The sequence below is a fragment of the Psammomys obesus genome, unplaced genomic scaffold (assembly GCF_907164565.1).
Source record: "Psammomys obesus unplaced genomic scaffold, mPsaObe1.curated_primary_1811, whole genome shotgun sequence".
Lineage (NCBI taxonomy): Eukaryota > Metazoa > Chordata > Mammalia > Rodentia > Muridae > Psammomys > Psammomys obesus.
Window position 1 is genome coordinate 33,420,225 of NW_026596069.1, and position 22,110 is coordinate 33,442,334.

At 41.6% G+C, this 22,110-nt stretch overlaps 1 protein-coding gene across 1 annotated transcript in view; it reads right to left on the bottom strand.

The window, feature by feature from the left end:
* Nucleotides 1-22,110, bottom strand: part of Msh3 (mutS homolog 3) — a 158,491-nt gene that overhangs the window by 77,284 nt on the left and 59,097 nt on the right. Inside the window, exons 11-13 of the mRNA XM_055625652.1 lie at nucleotides 20,086-20,170; nucleotides 18,448-18,557; nucleotides 1,978-2,110 (exon numbers count right to left, since the gene is read on the bottom strand). Coding sequence (XP_055481627.1) covers nucleotides 1,978-2,110; nucleotides 18,448-18,557; nucleotides 20,086-20,170 — 328 coding nt within the window. The remainder of the gene's footprint in view (nucleotides 1-1,977; nucleotides 2,111-18,447; nucleotides 18,558-20,085; nucleotides 20,171-22,110) is intronic.

Here is a 22,110-nt window from a genome sequence, read left to right on the forward strand (position 1 = left end):
CATACATACATACATACATACATACATACATACATACATACATACATTCATACATAATCGGTGAATACAATTAAAATAGTCTTTCTTCCGCCCTCATCTCCAGCAGGGCATTCACATCTCCTCCCACAGCCCTTTATCACCACTCCATCCCTTTATCTGTGCCTCCAACTCTCTCAGGCATTCCCTGAGAAGCCTCCAGCCCCTTCAACCATTCCTGTCACACTAAGAGGGAAGCAGGTTGGCCAGCTTCAGATCTTCACTCTTCCCCCTTCTCCAAATCCAGTCCTTTACTCTCATCCCAGCCTTGTGGTAGACCACATGCTGAAGCCTACCTTCACAGAATCCCACCTCCAGGGGATCACATGGACCTTCTCCTATAGCCTTCCTCAACAGCAAACTCCTACAGGTGTTCCCTGTAGGAGCCAAGCACACCAGGGGAACAGGTAGGTGAGCTTCAGATCTTCACTCTCCATCTTCTCCATCTCGCAGCACCATAGCAGAGTACCTGATATGGTCTCTCCTTCCTCTCTGCCCCCATTCCCAGGGAACTGAGCAGTTCCTGGTGGCACAACCATCCTTCCTCCTTCTGCTGGACACCCCAAGTCACCCCTTCTACCGCATCTTCATTCTTAAGTGTCAGTTCCCAATACCTAGACCATAGTGCCCACACCAAGCAGGCTCTCAAAAGCATTCCTTACAAGCAACCCACAGGTGACACACTCTCCTAAGAATCAGAGAGGGCAACAGAAGCCAAGGAGCAAATCACCCACCCAACACAAAGAACCCAATATCAACTAGAATTACAATCATCACAAACATTCCACATCCCAGATGTGTAGATGACAGAATGAAAACACAGCCAGGACAATCTCTTGCCTAGAGCACAGCAACCCTACAACAGCTCAAAGCACAAAAAATATTTTCAACAAAATCATAGAAGAAAAATTCTCTGATCTGAAAGAGGAAGTGCCTACTAAAGCACAAGAAGCACATAGAACACCTAATAGACTGGCACAGAAAGTAAAATTTTCTTGGCATACAATAATCAAAACACTAAACATACAGAACAAAGAAAAAATATTTGAAAGTCAATGGAAAAAAGACCAAATAACAAATAAAAGCTGGTGTATTAGAATAACAGCTGACTTCTCAATGGAGACTCTAAAGCCAAAGGGCCTGCGCAGATGTTCTGAAAACCCTAAAATGATATCAGAGATTGTAGCTTAGACTGCTATACTCAGCAAAACGTTGAATCATAATAGATGGAGAAGAAAAACATTACATGATAAAAGCAGATTTAAGCAGTATCTATCTACAAATTCAGCCCTACAGAAGGCATAAGAAGGAAAATTTCAACTGATGAAGCTAATCACATCAAGAAAACACAGGGAATGAATAACATAAAACCATCAAATCAAAAATGTTGATGACACAGCACCACAACAAAATAAAAGGAGTCAACAAACATTGCTCACTGACAACTCTCAACATGAACAGCCTCAATTCCCCCAATAAGAAGATACAGACTAACAGAAAGGACTCAAATACAGAAAGGATTCAAAAACATCCTTCTGCTACATCCACGGAACACACCTTAGCATCAAGAATATCTATCATCTCAGGGTAAGAAGATGGAAAAAGATTTTTCCCTCTGTTTAGATCAAAGATTAAAATTACAGAAAATTAAGGCTTTTCCTTTTCAAAGTTGCAGATCAAAGCGAGTTTCTCATTCTGACATTGGTCTGCACTTGGATATAACAGCATCATGCATTTCAAGAAGTGAGAAAACTTTTTATAAATACAAATACTGGAATGCAAACAACTTAATTTGTACAATTAAAATGCCTGAGGCTACAGCTGTTTTCTCATGCTACTTAAAAGCACTAATGAGAACCCTACACGATTTTCCCTCAGGACTTAGCATTCTTACATTAAGGAACACTGTGAGTCTCAGGAGGCTTGATTTTTACCACTTACTTTCTTGTGATAAATGCTACATAGTCCTCTTTCGATGTCAGGTAACTTACGCAGATGGTTTTCTATCTGATCAAACACACTGGATTCCGAATGGAGAACATCAGATACTGCATCAAGTCGGGCATTTATGTCCCTATGAGAAGAGAATAACAGCAATGAGCAGATGTTAGAGATTCAGAGTATAGACCCTGTCCACTTTAAAGTCTACACTAAGCCACAGTCACTAAAAGTTCAAGGAAGATGCTTTCATCCCATTCTTCCCTACCTCCTACTATCATTTGCCTCAACGCACAGGAACCATACAAGGAAAGTCACCGGCTAAGTGTGATGGAGCACAGCTCATGAGGCAAATAAACAGAATACATGTTCCTATCTCTGAGGGGCTCTCTGCTGTTGTCAGAAAGGAAAGCAAACCCCACAAAGAGATAAGAAAGAAAACCCAGAAGTCATGTAGACTATTAACCACCTTCGTTCATAGCTTTCTGGTCAGAAAACAGGTTATACATCTCTTCCTTTGAAGAGACAACCCTGCATATTTAACGTTCCTAATATCCCTAATGCTTATCTGTGGGCACCAGGACCTCTGGGGCCCATACAGCCGCAGGGGATCTGATGTCTTCCTTTGAGCTTTGCAAGCACCGGGCACACATCAGATGCAAATATGTACATGAAAGCAAGACACCCATATTAATAAAATAAAACAAATCTGACAATACTACTAGGTGAACAGGTTGGTCTACACTGCTCCCCCACACACCTGGCCTGAGAATCCTGCCTGGGGGGTTTGTAGTTCACACTTCGAGGAGGGTTGTTACTCTCATTGTCCCCTCTACCCTGTAAAGTCACGCCTTCCATGCGGCAGTGCCACTCCACTAACCCCACGACTTCAGGGTCACAGGACGTGACAAGAGGCTCAATAAACAGTCATCTCAATCCTACTTGAGTCCCAAGGCTACAGACAAAATAAATCAAACTGAGCTGGAAAAAAATTTTAAAGCTGTTTTGCATAGGGCTGTTGTAGTTTTACTCTAACATTTACACAAAATGCTACAGAAATATGAAGTTTTACTTCAATAACTCATCCCTCCCTGCAAAAATGAAAGATGACACCAGTTGGATTAGATGAGGTTGATGCTACAGATGGTTTGAGGACAGATTTGAAAAAATGCCATCTGTGAATGTATAAGACAACCCACACAGATAGCTGCTATCTTGAAATAAAAGTTTTGGGTTTTTTTTCAATATAAAAGATAATAGTGGGGCTGGGGAGATGGCTCAGAGATTAAGAGCACTGACTGCTCTTCCAGAGGTATTGCATTCAATTCCCAGCAACCACATGGTGGCTCACAATCACCTATAATGAGATCTGGTGCTCTCTTCTGGCATGCAGACATACATGTAGGAAGAATACTGTATACATAAATAAATAAATAAATAAATAAATAAATAAATAAATAAATAAATCTTTTAAAAAATGTATAATGGTATTCTATAAAACAAAAAAGATAATGGCAAATAACCTCAGTAAAAATCTAAGCCAATTTTATGAATTCTATCAGAAAAAATTAAGACCATAAATTCCTTAAGAGAATTGCCAAAGCACGATGCGCACTGTGAATCATTTTAGTATGAACCCAGCTTATTCCAGCCCAGACCATAAGAATCTGAGGTCAGAGGAAAGTGACTTCAGTCTTTTCCAGGTTCTGCCAATTCTTATTTAGTCTCACCCTGGTTTCCCCAGGTATAAAATGTGAACAGCAATGGGCTCTCACTTTTAGTGTTATTACAAGAATTCTCTAGTATAAGCTAACTACTTAGGGCAGTGGCTACAACACAATAATCAGTCATAAAGTCATAATTGGGTCAGGCATATTGCACATGCCTTTAATACCAGCCCTCAGGAGGCAGATGGATCTCTAAGGCCAGCCTGGTCTAAAGAGTTGAGTTCTAGGACAGCCAGGCCCACACAGAGAAGCACTGTCTTGAAAAACCAAACAGGGTAGGGAGTGGGGATAGGGGTAGAAGGCAGAGGAGAGAAACTATATCCAAAAAGAAAATTTGGAAATAATTATAGACAGACCTTAGGAAATACCTACAAAAATGGACATTTCCTGTAAAGTGAGTGAACAGGAAAAGCCAGGCCTGGAATATCAGCACCAAGGATAGCAGCTGGCCGTGATTTGGAGCACGGTGCTGAGACTGGGAGGAGTTGCACTCAGGAAATATGTGACTGCTGATTACAGAGGCCTATGCGGGCAGGGAGACAGCAAAAGGGTGTTCAATATTGCTCAGCACAAATCTGTCAACAGTAGGTAGCAATAATTCCATTTTTTATCTTCTGTATGTAGATTAAAATGCCAATGACAAAGAATGACTTCAAAGTTTTAAAAAAAAAAAACAATTCACATAATTTGGAGGGTGTTTTTTTAATTGAAGTATAGTTAAAAGATTTTTCAAGAAATGATATTAAAGCAACATGAGAGCCATGGTAATCATTATGTTAGTTCAACCAATGAGAGAGATTGGGTAACTGCGATAAACAACAGAAAGCAGCATTTTCATGCAGATAATGATAACAATAAAATAAAATAAATTCGTTTTCTTTGCCATCATTATGATAACATACCCTGACAAAAGCAATAAAGGGGAAAAATTTTACTTGGCACAGAATTCCAGGTGACAGTCCAGCAGTGTGGGGGAATTAAGGAGGAAGGAGCTTGAAGTAGCTAGTCACATCCACAGTCAAGAGCTGAGGGAGAAGAAGGGTATGCGTGCATCTGCCCAGTGCTCCTTCTCCAATCTTGTAACATTCAGAACCCAAACCTCGGGAATGGTACCACCCACAGTGGCCAGCTCTTCCCACTAACCTAGACAATGCCTCACTGAAATCGCCTGTTCCAGGGTGATTACAGATTATATCAGGTTGACAACTGAAACTAACTACAAGAGATATTATCCCAAGATGCCCCACATTATTGCCCCACTTGTCTTATACTACCTAAACCAAGAAAAAGAAGGTGCCTGAATCATTTCATTCCAGATGCCAGAAAACAAACGCTAGAGTCCTCATTACCAACCAAGGGCCAAAGAACGATTTATTTGTGTCAGTGAACTCCTTCACACTTGGAGATGAGCTTGTTGATAATGCTAGTATCACCCAAAATAGTTGAATGTACAGAGCCAGGACTACTGACGGACCTGGAACCTACCGACTGTGTCTTGTGAAGATATCCCTACAATTTAAACATGAGAGTACACGAGGAAAACAAAGGGGTTGGAACACTAACTCATGCTGGAGGTTATTTTTGTTGTTATTGCCTGTTTTTCATGAGAAAGTTTGCTTTAGGGCTGGATGATCAAAATCAGAAAATTGAATTTAGATATTAATATACTGGACATGCGATATGGTTAAGACAAGTATTTAAATAGCCCTCTTGGGGACAGGAAAAAAAAAAAAAGCTCAGTAGTTAAGAGCATGTGTTTCTCGTCAGAAAACCTGGGTTTGATTTCCAGTACCCTCATGGCTTACAACCATGCATAACTTCAGTTGAAGGTGGTCTGATGTTCTCTTTGAGGACACCAAGCACTCATATGGTATACTGTTTTACACACACACACACACACACACACACACACACACACACACACACACAGGCAAAACGTTAATATGCAAAGTAAAATAAATCTTTTTAAAAAGTAGATTTCTACTAGAAAGATGGAATCTTTTTCTAAGAGTGAAGTGTTCTACCATCCTATCACACAGCCCATCCGTCACCTAATGAACAATCACAGAGTACTTGGAAAACCCCAATGTAGAAGGTGTCAGGTGTCAGGGCTGTAACTGTTACGTAAATACATTTCAAAGCTTGTCCATAATGAACTTACACAGTATTAGGAAAAACAACCAAAAAAGGAAAACCTTTTTTAGAATTAACAAGGCTATGATAAAATGAATTAAGAATATATAATGATCCAGGTACAACAATACACACAGAGGTTCATGCAGTGTTAGGAGTCTGTTTTAGAAAAGAAACAGAATTAGGACAATTGCTTTTAACTTCTTCCTCCTACACCTACCCCTCCTCCATCTCTGTCTCAATTGTTGTCTTGAAACTGCATTCCTTTCAGGGGCCAGGGAGAATTTCCTGGGACCAGCACTGTTCGAGATGAAGGACTACAGAGGACTTAGGGGAAACCACTTGGGAAGGTAGCAAATATGGCCAGAGCAGCACTATGGCCTAAAAGCAAGGCAGGCCACACAGCAGCTGTGACAGGAAACTAGAAGCAAGTCTGGTGGTCTAAACAGTGACTGAGGATCGGTTCAAAAGCTGCTTCAGAAACCAAGGCAACAGCGAAGGACTGAAGCTGAGCAGGCAGAGGATGGAGAGAAGCAGAAGTTTGAATAAATAGTGGGAGTTGTTACAATAAACCAGTAGTTACCTCACACAGAGAAGTTCTTGTTATGAAAGTCATAAACCAGGAAGTCCACCTCTAGAACTTTGAGGATAAACAGCCTGAAAATCCCCATCAGTAAAAAGCATAAATGCTAGGATTTGATTCGGGCCCGGAACAAATGGCTGAGGTGGCCTTTTTTAACCAAAAGGGACCTGCTCCCCCGCCCCCCCCCCCCGTTTCTCCCAGCACCCCCTCAGTTCCTACCTGTTACAGGGAGTGGCTGGTATATCCCGCCCTCTACCCTGAAGTTTCCAGCTCAGGGGTGGGCTTCCCCTCTCCCACAGGCTCTTCATTATAATCCAAACATTTTGGTTCCCTCCCTTCCCTCCCTTTCGAGACTCTCCTCCTCTCTCTCGTTCTCTCTTCTTCCCCAGCTTTTCTGTCTCCCTCTGCATGGTGACTTTCCAGGACCCCTGTTCCTTGGGACTGGTAAACCTACCCAAGAGCTGCCCCCAATAAACCTGCATTAATATACTCTAATTTGGCTTGAACTGCCTCATTTTGTGGGTGGAGTTGACCTATCAACAAAGATGGAGAAAGATAAATCCAAAAGGCCACGAAGCAGAAAAATATTTTGCTACTTTTCCTTTCTTCTTTCTTTTCTGCTTCGGAGAATGCTGCCATCTATGCTGGGTCATCACATTTGGTCTGTATCACACAAGGGCACTGAGCCTGATTAACAAAGAGGGCCCCATGTTCCTGGCCCTGTGCAGGCCAGAGGGGCTGGCTGACCCAGACAGACACTAGAGAGAGCTACAGGCCCCTAGGTTCACTTGTGTCTGGGCAGCAGTCGCCCCACTTTGCATTCACCTTCAAACAGAGGACACAGGTGTGCAGTCGGCAGCGATCGGTCACAGCTCTCAGGCATGCACTCCACACGCTCCCATTCAGTGTGTGAGAATATTGACACCACTGGGCTGAGTGAGCCCAGTGGAAGTGGTGTTGTCATGGAGTGTGGGGAATCACAGAAAATTAATAGAGCCTCCTGTAGCGTCCATTAGAAGTAGTTCTAGAGAGTCAAGGTGACATTTAGTTTTGTTAATACAAATTTAATATTAGAAAGGAAGTATGTTATATTCTATTACCTTGTCATTTAAGCCTGGGTAATAAACTAGAAACACAGCCATTATACTCCAGACATAGGGGTTTGCCAAAATGAGAGCCATTTAATTATTCAAAAGAATTAATTACCACAAAAATGTACTCTCTGCTTTACGAAAAATCACACAGAAATGTAGCCAAGGAGTGAATCCTAATGTTTTCCATTCCCTTAATTTTAATTATTTACTTATACAATTTAAGTACACCATAAACTTAGCATGCCTAATCCTCATACAGTTTTCTGAAAACTGACTTTGAAGTGTAAAAGCATTGTTCACTTTCTCTGTGCACTGAGCCACTCAGTGTATGAAGACAGGAGTTTGAACTTAACTCAAAAACTCTTATCACCTGCACTTCCCTCTCCTTGTGAGTAGATTACAACTGTCAAAGCAGGGTTAGAAACTCGAGAACTGGCTCACCACCTTGTCACTGACCCTAAACAATACAAATGTAAATAATCATCTCATCCCACGGAAGGAAAGTGCAAAGGGTGCTGTGTATCTCACCCCAGGCCCTGGCTATGTCACAGGGAATAAAGGAAAGAGAGTCACACCTGTTTGTCCATTTGTTTAAAAAAAAAAATGTCTCTAAGATACAGAACATAGTAATAACTGGAGTTATGCAATGGGACCTGGGAAAGAGGGGGGACAGTCACAAGAGGCAAATAGGTCACTGTGTGACATACCATTTTTAAGCTTCAGTTTATGAGAAGATTCAAAGCTTTAAGTTAATTTTTCAAATGGTAAGATAAATGTACTATGAAGTCGAACCACCACCAGGGGCAAGGGGGAAAGCCACTTCTGTGGACATCTCAGTGGCTTGCCGGATGTTCAGGCCTCTCCTCGCAAAGATGCAGCTCTCAGAAAGGGCGCGGTGAGGTGCAACACACATGCTCCCTTCTTCCCCACCTCCCGGCTTAATGGCACTGTCCAGGTGAGCCGGGAAGTCAGACGGCACTCCTAAACATCCATGTAGTCAGGATTCTACCCCACTCTGAGCCAGAAAGACCACACTTTTTTTAGTGTTTGTAAACACTTTGTTTTTTATGTTAATGAATAAATAAATGCATAATTTTCACTCTGATAAAACCACTGAATTTTGGGGATCCTTCTGTTAGCAGCTGGCTTCTCTAAACAACACATTACTTTTAGTATTAAAAGATAAGTTAACATATATATAGTCACCAAGAACATGACATTGGGCTTCTTAAATCCTCAGGACTTACTCTAGCTTAACTCATTAAATAAAAGAGAACATTTTGCCCATCCATACATACATACATCATTCACCAGTTAGTGAGGACACAGTTCTGAAAAGGAACAACACAGAGACGCAGTACATCAGTAACGCCTTCAGGTTCTCCCAAGATCCCTAACTATACATGCAAGTAAAAGGAAATGCAAGAAGTACAGAATCCAGGATGGACCTAGACAGAGCCCACATGGGATGGATGGACCTCGGCAGGGCCCACACAGGATGGCCTGAATGCCCAGCCTCCTCTCTGCCATCCTTAGCACCTGCAGATGGGTCTATCCAAAATAAGGACTTTAATAGAGCTGCTTCTACACAGATAGGCTGGGGTTTGACTTGTGCTTTCACCTGATTATTGATAGTGGCAAAGTTGCAGTAGCAGCACCATTTTTAAATTTTTGTAATTTTTAAAAAAAAAAATAAAACAACATAGAAATTTTTCATAAAGAACACATATGAGCTGGGTGCAGTGGCACATGCCTTTAATTCCAGCACTTGGGAGGCAGAGACAAGTGGATCTCTGAATTCAAGGCTAGCCTGGTCTAATGAATTCCAGGCCAGCCTGGGCTACACAGAGAAACCCTGACTCAAAAAACCAAGGGTTGGGAGAAGAAGAATAAAAATGCTGGCATGCAGTGTAAACTGGTACAACCACTTTAGAAATAAATAGAATAAAAAAAAATAGAAATAAAGCTACCACATGACCCAGTTGTACCATATCTGGGCAACCCCTAAAGGACAGTCTATTACACTACACAGATACCAGTCCATCCATATGCACTGCTGTTCTAGCCTCAACAGGAAGGGAATACAAGCAGCGTAATGAGCAGCATGAAAATGTGCTTCACGCATACAAGAGTTTGATTTAGTCTCAGATAAAAATGAAACTATGAAACTTGTAGGTAAAGAGATGAAACTGCAAAAACTTGTGCTGAATGAGGTAGCCCAGGCCCAGGACAAACACAGCATGCTCCTTCTCACATCAGATGCTAGCTCTACTTTTGTTTGTTTTATGAGCTGAGTCCTGTGGAAACCAGGAACCTTAGGAAAGGGGTACTTTAAGGGATGAAGAGTAGTATATTATTGATAAAAATAAAGTTAACAGGGAGAAAATTGGAGCAGTGCAAAGTTTAAGCAGGTATTGTGGGACTGGAGAAACAAGGGGAACATGGGAAGGATTAACCCAAATGAAGGATTACAAAAAGGCGGTACAGAAAGAAATCAACCATCTTGTAATGTAAATGAAAAGTACAAAAGATAGACTACAGCATAAGATAAACTGCTCCTGGAAGCAGTGAGTTAAAAACCAAAATACTCAGTCCTAGTTGTTGCATGCCTCCATAAGAGATGGAGGAGATGGAGGGAAAAGAGACCCTATTGCCGAGGGTTCCTCAGACGCTGGTTGCAAGCTGGAGAGAAATCAAGCTAGAACCCAGTTGGAAACTAACTCCTTGCTAGATAACGCTCAGAGTCCTGGAAGGTGCCGTGCAAGCTGCTGTGGCAGAGGTGGAGGGCATCCATTGTTTTATCCAGTGGTGAGGTCTCTGAACGACAAACCAAAGTGCCAAGCAAGAAGTGTCTGCCTGTGCAATCGCGGCATGACTGCTGGAGGTAAGCAGCTTCCGCTCTACAGCTGGGTTTGATCAAGTCCACTCCTGCACACAGAACCCATGCCTGGTACTGTTAGCTCAGTTCAGAACCTGTCTTAGAGGTTCTCCTTATGTGATAAACAGCATGAACAAAAGCAACTTGGGAAAGATTTTTTTTTCATCTTATTTTTCTAGGTAACAGTTCTTCATGAAGGGAATTCAAAGAAGATACTTAAGACAGGAACCTAGAGGCAAGAACTGATGTAGAAGTCTTGGAAGGGTTCTGCTTACGTAAGGCTTGCTCTCCATAGTTGGCTCAACCTGGTATTTTGCAGCTCCCAAGGCTGGAACCCTCGAGGAGGCGCCACTCACGGTGGGCTAGGTTCTTCTACATTAACCATCTGCCTCACAAACTTGTCCAAGCTAGGAGGGTAATTTTTTAACTGAGTTCCCTCTCTGAAGTGACTGCGGCTTGTATCAAGTTGACATAAAACTAGCCAGCACACAACACGTCTGGGAAGGTCACAGCATACTTTTCCGAGCATACCTATTAGTGACACATGCGCACATGTGAACCACCACGTGGTCTATGTCCCCTTTCCCTTTTCTACCTTCCTGGAAGTGACCACTGCCTTAATGCCAATAAGTCCCCTTTATGCTTTATGTTTCATATTTTTATACTCCTATCAGAGCCCCTGAACCTAAGAACACGTTAAGTAAATGACATCATTTGCATACTGTTTTTTGAGATTCATCCATGTGGACATACGTAGATTTTGGTCTTCCATTTTAACTGCTGTATACTAGAACAATGTATGACTAGACAATTTACTTTTAATTCCCTACCTCTGGTTGCTTCTGAGTTTTTACTACAGTAACTAGGGCAGCTATCTTCTGACCATGATGTTCATATGAGGAAGCAGAACGATCTACTATAAATAGTATTTCATTTGATCTTTGTAAAATTATGACATAGGTATTGTAATTCTTACTTTACAGAAGAAACATGTCTAAAGTGACAAAAGTAATAAGGAAATCAGAACTTCAGCTTACGTCTCATTAACTAAAGCACTGTGCTTTTAAACATTCACCAGTGTGCCTGGCTGCATGGCCTTGGATAATTAATAGTAATAGATAATTAATAAAAATAGTCTCCATTTTCCTGATCTATTGAAAAGAAGTATCAACTTACTCTGGATATAGCTGAAAATTAACAGATAGTCTGGATCAAACATGCAGGGTGAGAGACAAGCTTCCCGCTCCATCATTTTCTCTCTCTTCTCTTGATCTGAGACTCAAAGGAAAGAGCCCTCCGAGAGTGCTCCCCCTCACTGTGAGGGCCACAGCTCTTCCTTCTTGCCACTTTTCTCCTTGGAAATCTTACATTTGGCGTCTGTTTCTTTCTATACAAATACCTTTCTTTACTTTAAAAATGATGTATAAATGTTTCTCTTTCATCTTAAAAATCAATCCAACATTTTCATAAATATCTCCCCTGGAAAGCTACAGCAAGAACACTTTTCAAAGAGATGATGGGTAGGTGATTTTTCAGAAAACTCTACTTGGGCTATAATAGTGCAAGAATGTACACAATTCACAAAATTCAGTGGTTTCTTACCATCTTACTTCAGGTATTAAATCTGTGTAAAAAATACTTAAATGATGGGTACCTCCAATCTTCATATGCCAAATGAAGAACCTATTTCTTATTGGTTGAATTATATTCCTCCTCCAAAAGAGAGAGCAGGAGTAAGAGTGAGAGTGAGAGTGAGAGCTAGAGAAAGAGAGAGAGACTGGTTTTCGAAATCGACTCTCAGAGCTTTACATGAAAACAAAGTTAAGAAAGCTGAAAATAGCTGAGACGGGGTCATCCTAAAAATATCAGAAGAGATGCACTCCAGCAGAACACCATCAGACCACGAAGCCAGTGATGAAGAAGATGCAGCCAAAACTCAAGAGAAACAAAGAGTGCCAGCAAAAAGCCTGAGGCTAAGAAAGAAGCATGAGACTAACTTTCTTGTGGACCTCTGAGAATCAGCTCACCCTACTGAGTTGATTCTGAGAAACCACCTACTTTGGCTTCGACCCTAAAAATCATGAGACAATGTATTACCATGACTAAAACATTGAGTCCATGCTACTCTGTCACAGGAGCGCTAGCAAACTTATAAACCATCTACAGTACCTGTGGTGGTCCTCACAGAGTCATGTGTGTGAACGCTTGGCCCATAAAGAGTGGCACTATTTGGAGTGGGCCTTGGTGGAATAGGTGTGTCACTATAGGATGGGTTTTGAGGTCCCCCAAGTTTAAATTAGTTCTCTTCCTGCTGCCTGTGGATCAAGATGTAGACTCTCCACTCCTTCTCCAGCACCATGTCTGCCAGCATGCCATTATGTTTCCTACCATGACGATAATGGACTAAACTGCTAACTGTCAGTCAGCCAGTATTTTCCTTTATAAGCAGTACCATGGTCATGGTGTCTCTTAACAGCAACAGAAACCCTAAGTAAGATACCAATTGTGGAGCTCAGATCCTACAAGTATGATCGTAAAGAGCTCCCAAATGTTACTGAGGAAAAAAAAATCAACCCAGATGTGCTGAGAGGTATGAAGAGTGAGACCTTTCGCATGACATTTAAAAGCAGACAGTGTTCTATATTACCAGCCTGGCTTTCTTTAGTCGGCTTCTACCATGACTGCACAGGAGATGTGACAAGAATGCAAGATCCTGATAGTCTGTGCTAAGTACAATATTTTCAGTCTTGACTAAACAAATATTCTAACAAAGGGAAAAAGTTTCTTCTGGCAAACTTTTAACATTAAAGCAAAGAACAATATAAAGGAAACCATCTTTTCTAAGATTTCTATAAAATCAATTTGCTCAGAAAGGCAAGTTTCCCTGCAGAAGGACGGCTTTACTTTCACATTTTACTTTGCATCCTAAATTTTCATCATCTTGTCATAAAAGAGAAAAAGATTCTATATGTTACCAAAAGCTAAGAAAATATTTATATTATATAATAATATATTATATATGTGTATATATATTAGGATGAGAAAACTACACTGAAGCTGTAATATTTGAAGCTGAGACCTAAAGTATACAGCATAGTCAGTTAACTATGTAGCGACTAGAGGAAAAGGTAAGAACACTGTAGCTGAACAAACTATCAAATACCAGTATCACCAGATAAGGAAAAGCTTCCCGATATCCCAGCACTACAGGCAGGCACATGACAACGGACAGACAAGAGCAGGCGGATGAAACAGCCATGGGCAAACGTTTTGATTTTATTTGAAACATAATGAAAATTTAACTGTCTCAGGGCTAAGGGTGTGGTTCAGCGGAAAAGAAGTAATTACCTAACATTTCACAAGGTCCTGGGTTTGGAAATAAGTGAAAAAAAGTCACTATTTCATTAAAAGAAATTCTTTGTCTCCAAATCAGCTTTGTATACTCAACTAGACTATTTCCTGAAGCACATATGTGCTAACACATGTATGGGTCTGGTATGTCATCAGCATATGGGTGATAGGAGAAGCCATGGTCACAAATAAGTCCCTGAGGCAGGGAAGAGACTCCTGGGGAATTTTCACATGTGAGTTGTAGGCAGAATAAGGTTACTTACAAAGGAAACATTTATTAATGTGTTTATTTTTAAATCTTTTAGATTTATTTTATGCATTTGGGCTTTAACTTGCATGTATGTGCATCTACCTGCATGCCTAGTACATACGGAGGTCAGAAGAAGTTATGGGTAGTTGTGAGCCACTGTGTGGGTACCAGGAATTGAACCTCTGTCCATCTTCCCAGTCCTTGTTTAATGTTTTAACACACAGGATGCTACTAAATCTTGAGCATATTCTTTGATAATGCTGAGGCAAAGGGCCCAATCATCAAGCAGAACAATCCAAAGCTAGAATTTGAAAAAGGAATGCAAGATAAATTATTTAAATCTTAAAAGGCATTGGAACTCCTGGTATACAATATGACAACCGTTTATGAGAAGCTAGAAAACCACAGAAAAGCATAAGTCCCATCCCATGATCAGCCAACAAGAATAAAATAAAATCCATTTCTGACTTTTAAAATTGATGCAGATTTCTGCACCAAAGAGGACATCTGAAAAAATAACTATGGTGGGGGTGGAAAGTTCTTTAAAAGATAAACACTTGGCTCTGAATTTATGAGCTCTCTGGTTGCCCTGAGGGGTAGTGCCAGGCATTAAAAAATACAGAGGCTTCTAAGAGAATTCACAGATGACTACCAACCATGGGACTCTGTACAGCACTGGGAAATCTGCCTTACCTTGTGTATCCCTAACCATCACCTGCTCTGTGATCTCACCACAGACGAAGACCAGACCCTAACCTAACATTCAGCTTCAACTTCAGAGATGGACTCTAGGCCTGACAGAATCAGCTAGGCACTGATGTTGGTATTTTGAAAAGGACAGACACAGCAGTAAGAAACACATTGCTAAGCCCCTGGCTACTCAGCTGATCTTTCTCTGGTGCCGCTCTTAGCATCATTAAACTGTAACTGAAATTCTTTTAAAGTGCACTATAATGGATTAAATGAGCAAACCTTTTAAAACAATGACCCAGATTAAAAGAAAAGGTATGTGCATGAGGGTTTGAGTTCAGTCCGCAGAGGTCAGAAGAAAAGAAGCCAGCACAGTCCTAGGGAGGCACTGGCAGCCAGCATACAGACACACAGACACATACACACACACACAGACACATACACACACACACAGACACATACACACACACACAGACACACACACAGAGACACAGATACACACACATACATAACGTAGACAGACATACACACAGACATAGATGGAGACACAGAGATACACATACAGACACACACACACACACAGACAGACATACATACAGACACATACACACACGTACAGACACAGACACACACACAGACATATGCAGAGACACACAGACATACAGACACATACAGACACACACAGACATACATACAGACACACACAGACACACACACAGACATATGCACAGAGACATACAGACACACACAGACATGAAGACACACACACAGACATACACAGATACACATACATAACAGACAGACATACACACAGACACACACACAGACATACACGCAGACACACACAGAGAGACACATACATACAGACACACATACAGACATACATACAGACACATACACACAGATACACATACACACACAGATACACTCCCTCAATAAGAGAAGAAGGGAAGGGAAGGAAAAAAAGAAGAGAAAAGGGGGCAAAAGAAGAAAATGAGTGACCATCAGGGCTGGAGAGATGGCTCAGTAGGTGAGAACTTTTGCTGCCAAGGCAGATGACCTGAGTTCTATCCCAGAAGCTTAATGGTGGAAGGAGAGAACTCTTGTAAGTTCTCTTCTGACTTCTACATTCAAAAATGTGAAACACACACAATAAATGTAAAATATAAAATTAAATAAATAAAAGCATCAAGCATCAGTGTTCAACAAATAGTGTGTCTTCTCTCAGCCTTTCTAGAAAAAGAGGACCCCAGGGGAAACAGAACTCAACCCCCAGAGAGTAGAAAGCCTGGGCTATTTGGCTGCACAAAGCCACCTCCTCTCCTCTGCAAGACCTTCAGGGCCACCTGAATTGAAACCACAGAAGAGACACATCTGGGAAATTTCTTCTTTGCCTCATAAATTCCTTATGTCCAATGTCCCCTGACATGAGAAGAGCGCAGTGACCTACAGCAACTGGGCAGTCTTCATCAACAATGTCTCAGAACATATCACAAGTCTGACTGAAGACAATGACTACTAAGTCCTCCTCAGGTAAAAAGGCTAGTGATACTGCAGGTGTACTGAGGCTGTTGTGAGGCTTAAAAGAGGCAGTGCAGGTATTAGCATGTCTATAAAAGTGCCACATACAACAGATCTTGGATGAAAGATTTATTGGATGGAGTTGGACAGAGAGAGAAGACACGGCGGGGGCAAAAAAGAAAGCGAGGCAGAAAGAGTGTGAGAGAGGAGGGAGAGAGGAGAGAGCAGGGGGGTGGAGTGACAGACGGGTCATATCTGAAGTACCTGGCCCAGGTGATGACATAAGACACAGACAGTGACAAAGGACGTTGTCAGGGCCCTAAAGGCCCCTGAAGGCTGGCCAGTTGAATTGCCTGCACAACATAACATTCCTCCCTTTTCATTTAATTAAAAAATGAGGAGCTAGGGAGAGGTGGCAAGCGGGCATGAGTACTCTGTGTTGTGGCAGCAGCAACCTCGGTTCCTATCGAGTCTTGGCATCAAATGTTATGATATATTCAAAAATATGCCATACACCAACAGATCTGGTTTGAAAGGTATCTATTTGGGGGAAGGGAAGCAGAAGAGAGTAAGGGCCTAAGTGAATCATGAGGGCAGAGACAGAGAGAGAAAGATGGGGGAGGGGGTGTCCCGACAGAGAGACAAAAGCAGAGAGAGCAAGAGGGGAGAGAGAGAGATGGACAGAGAGGAAGGGAGGGGGAGAGAGAGGAAGAGAGAAAGAGAGAGGGGAGACAGGTTCTTTTATTCCAGGCCCCTGGCAGCGATGGTGAGCAATGATGACATCATAGGTGCCTAAGCAACCCAGGAGTGGGCTAGTGTATCAAAATTTGTGCACTAACTTGATCTTGGAGAAAGATGGCTCAGTAGGAAAGAGGCCTTGCTGTCCTTACAAAGGACCTGAATTTAGTTTCTGGTGCCCATATCAGTCAGCTTACAACTGCTTAAAACTCCAGCTCCAGGGGATTCTACGCCCTTCTCTGGCCTCCCTGGGTACCTATTCACACATACACACTCACACACACTTAGAAATAAAAACAAGATATAAATTTTCAAAAAATTATAAAGAGAGATGCAATGCACATGAAGGCGCTCACCAGATATCTGTTGTGAAGGTCAAAAGCTCACGTGTAGGGAGAATTACTGCTTTATCACTGTCAGCAGCCCTGGGAGAGCAGAGGCTGCCAGGGACTAACTCACTTAGCAAACATAGCAGATACCCAGCTCTGCTCTTCACAGCTACAACTCCGTGTGTGGCTAGTCACACTGGGTAAGGGTTCAGGACAAGGGCTCATGGCTCTCAGGCTCTGCTGTCTCTACCAGGTTTAGAGCTAGCCTTTGCTGCTATGGGCTATCAGACACTAAGCAGCTTTTTGAAAGTTTCAAGGCCCTTTCCGTAATTTTGAGGACCCATGTAGACAGGGGTTTTGAGTATGGAATGCTGGTACATAGCAATAGCCCAATAAGTAAAAATATCTACTCAGTAACTAGACACGTGTCATGTGCCAGACACAGTTCTAGGGAGAAGTTCCCACATTTACCTTTTTATCCACCATCTGCGGAACCTAAGAACTCTAGGTCCCCAGTCACAACACAGACCAAGTCGATCACACTCTGTGAGTTGGACCGTTAGGATGAAGATCCCAGACACTCCGGTGTACACACAGTCACAGGGACAGCACTGTTGGAGGCCCTAGATGCAAGTCCCTTCCCAGAGGACCTTCACACCCAAGAACTCTCCTTTCAGAAATATTTGCATTTCAGCAGTGAAACTGTCCCTGCTGCAGCTCAGGCCCTTGACTTCTCAGGGTGTTGAGAGCCTGACCACAGCGCCATGTAGCCCCTCCTGCAGCAACGGTGATCACAGCATCACTAGGCCTAGAACTAAATTAACGCTCTCCAGCAACCAGCCTCTATGCTTCACCTTCAGCATCCTCCCCAGAAGACCCTGACAGCTTCTCCCCCTTTCCTCATGACTCCCTTACACTGCCGCTACTAAACCAACTAGAACAACCCCTTAACCCCAACAATGGCCACAGCTTCTGATCTGCAAGCCGACTTGATCTTGACCAGTGTGGGGATGGGCTGGCTCTGTGGACAGTCCACTGCCAGTTAAAAACAGAATTCTCTCCAATTCAGGGCTGGGGTCCTATCAGCCATGGTGACTTTAGTGTGAAAGAAGTTAATATACTTTTAATTTCACAACTTAATTTCCCAAGTTTAACACACACACAAAGACTGCCCTTTACCTTAATTGAAGCAGAGGTTGGGTTACCCACTTCTTTAGCTTCCTTCTCCCAAATGAGGTTTTAGTGTGGTCTAAAACCCAAAACAAACTTCCTTTGGTCTTCAGATCAGTCTGCAGAAGATCAGAAAACAAGTTTTACTGCTGAGACAGTTACATATTATAGTATAGGACAGTATTGCATTTATATTGCTGTTCAGATGCCAAAATTAGTCTACCTACCCTAATTGTTTTCAGTGTAGTGATTGAACTCAGGGCTTTCTGCATGCCAGGCAACTGTGCTACCACCAAGCTACATCCTCAGCCCTCCTGATTTTAAGGATTGCACATGCCCAGCATAACGTCTTTCTCATAAAAAGTGCTCATTTAATGTAAGGAAGGAAAATATACCCATTCACACAAGATACAGCATGGATATAGCCAATGTATGAAAAGAGTCTGTGGTTTTGGGTTAACTGCTGGAAGAGGGGCCATGGGTAGGATGCACAGGTAAGTAGAGAGCATTCTCAGCTTCTGCCTCTGTTAGAGCCCACACCCTGACCTGGAAGAATCTACAGGAAGAGCCTGATTACAAATGACTTTTGCCTTAGGAACTGGATTGGAGATGTGACAGGAACAAGAAGTGCAGGGCTGTGTTCAGAGGAACTGATCCAGCCAAGGAATGAGCTCTTATCCCTGCTTCCTGGTTCCTATCCAGGGCAGGCATGCAGAGCTGAGGAAAGACACTTCAGGCAGGTTCAGGAGTCATAGCACCTCCATCACAGAGAAGTAGAGATGCAACTGTTCCTCAGTCAAACAAACAAACCAGCTGAACCACAAGGAAGAGAGTAGATGAGGAAACAAGATAAAACTAAGATTTAAGCACTGAGGAAATAAAACAGGATTTGCATGGACAAACGGATGAGTATTCTGAAGAGCTTGAAAGCACTTCACATAGAAGATTCTCCACTATTCCACCAAATAATTTAGAACTGGTGTTTTGTTTTGTAATTTAAAGAAATTACATTTATTGCTTTATTATTTTGTTAGAACACTAGTTTATATTCCAGTTGTCCTAGTAATAATTTAAAAATGAAAGCAATACTCTGAATGTTTCCATTATGGTCTTATTTTATTAATAAAGGGGAAACAGATAATGATGAAAGCCTGTGAGAAGAGATACCATTTATCTTATAGTCAAACTGTTTCATATGCAAATAATGAAATAAGCGCAGACATTAAGAAGTTAAATATGTGGTAGAAAAATACTTATCAGCCAGACAATCATTTCATACTAAGTTTCAAAGATAACACCTGTTCTAAGAAATATCTGATATAAAAATAGTAAGATGCTACGTCCTTAAGTTATAATAACAGCTGCTGGGTGGTGGTGGTGTACAACTTTAATCCTAGGAATCCAGAGGCAGAGGCAGGTGGACCTCAGTGAGTTCGATGCCAGACTGGTCTACAGAGTGAGTTCCACAACAGCCACAGCTACACTGAGAAAATCTGTCTTGAAAAACCAAAATTAACCAAACAAAAAAGACCCAATAGCCTGCCACTCCAAAGGGCGCTGTGCCTTATACCTGCTCTCTCACTCCAATCTTTACTTTTATTTACTTACTGCAAATCATGGATCAACTAGCCTCTGTGTCAGCCTGACCTGATTCTGTAGGAGTTCCAGATTCCTTAGCGTTGTTCCATTAATTCTCATAAATTCCATTCTACTTGACAGTTGTTTAAAATTCCTGAAAAAGATAAATTTAATAAACCCACAGGTGAGCACTTATATTTTTAAAAATTAGGGAATAGAAACAAACTAATAATAGCATGACAAAAATTAGCATTTTGATAGGAAATCAGCCAAAAAGGAACAAGAAAAAAAGTAACAGGATATGGTCTTCCATGATGCCATGGCTGTGACACCAAGGGCAAGAACACAGAAGGGAAAGGAAAGGGGATAATGTTTCACATTTGTTCACATCTCCAATGACAGAACTCAGCAGACTTTTATTCCTGGAGGACATGGTGGGATCTGCAAGCAAAACCTAGCAATGAGCTACAGAAATCTGTCAATAGACTGAGGACTCCCATATCTCCAGCATGAGATCATCTTGGTAAACATTTTGGTCTTGTTGCAGAATATTTGATCATGCTGTTGAACCCCTAGATCATTTACTGGAAAAAAACATGTTTCTAGTTGTGGTCTGGCTCAGCCCTAACACACACCTTTAATCCAAGAGCTTTCTGTAAAAAAGGATTAAATAAAGTCAACCATAGGTCAAGAGGCAGAGGAAGCAACCAGTTGACAGGGAGTAAACATAGGAAAAAAACATACAGAGTGAGAAGGCATCTGTAGGATGAATAGAGGGACACACAGGAAGTAAAAAGGCATTCAGTTTGAAGAGTTTTTTAAGACAGCGTGGAGAAGGAGCTTTTTCCTTCTGGGATGTCGGCTGAGTTAGAAAGATCAATCTCTGCTGCTCTGAGCTAATAGGCTTTCATCCAGCATTTGGCTCCTGAATCTTCACTGGTAAAATCAAATGTTTGGTATTTTGTTTAAAAATGACATTGTCTACCAGCTATCCTGACATTAACAGTGAAATGCTGTTCCTACTATCTGAGATAAAAGGGAACCACATAATTAAAGTCTTGACAGAAAATAAAAAAATTAAAAAAGTAAAGAATTGGAAACTTGTAGAGCTTTCTGAGTGCCTATCTGCCAAGAAGTGTCTATGGATGTGGCAGAATTTGGTCTGGACCAAACCGCTACCTTGAACAAAGGATCAGGAAGAAGATCAAGAGGCTTTCAATACCAATGATATGAAAAAAGAAACCAGTAGGCGATCACCAAATTGCCTGTGTTAGTTCACAAGCCCAGACCTTCACGGAAAAAAAGGCTTGGGCTCCTTCACCAAGCTCTTTGACCTGCTAAGCAAAAATGCAATTTTGGTTGGCTGGTTTGTCACTGTTTTTCTTTATATCCTAACTGAACAAGAAATCTATATTTGAAAATAGATGCAATAAAGAGTTGTTTCTTTAAGCTGACATCTCTATTAACTTAAATCAGATATTTATTTTTTAAATAATAAAACCAGTGGGTAACCCTCGACTAGACTAACCATAAAGGGCGTCATTCAACTGCACTGTGCTCTGCATTTCCCGAATTTGGGGCGGTAAGAGAATTGGAGCAAGGCTTGGACTCTTCCTTCCAAATAGAAAAGAAATTTGCCACTGCCTTCTTGCCACTGCCTGTTTCCATGAGGAATTCTACACATTTTGAATTGAAGATTCTCTCTGCTAGCACCCTCAGGTATTCAACAATACAGAGTATATGATTACTGGTCTAAAATATTCAAGCAATTCTGAATTATTTATATTCATGGAAGATGCCAAAGTTGGTGTACTTTGATATGAACCTCATAAGCAATGCCTGGCCAGAGCTCATGCTGTATGAATTTGAACAGAAGTCCTATGGGAAAAGACTTCATTAATATTTCAGCAACAAAAATACACAGGGTGTTCAAGTGTTAGGAGGGGGAAAATAACCTTGACAAAACTTGCCAAGGAAATGTGAGGGGCTTCACTACTCCTACTCTACTTTCTGGATAAAACAAAAAACAAAACAACAACAAAAGAAAAGCCAATCTTTCTGAAGAGTAGTAAAAACACATACCCTACCTGAACC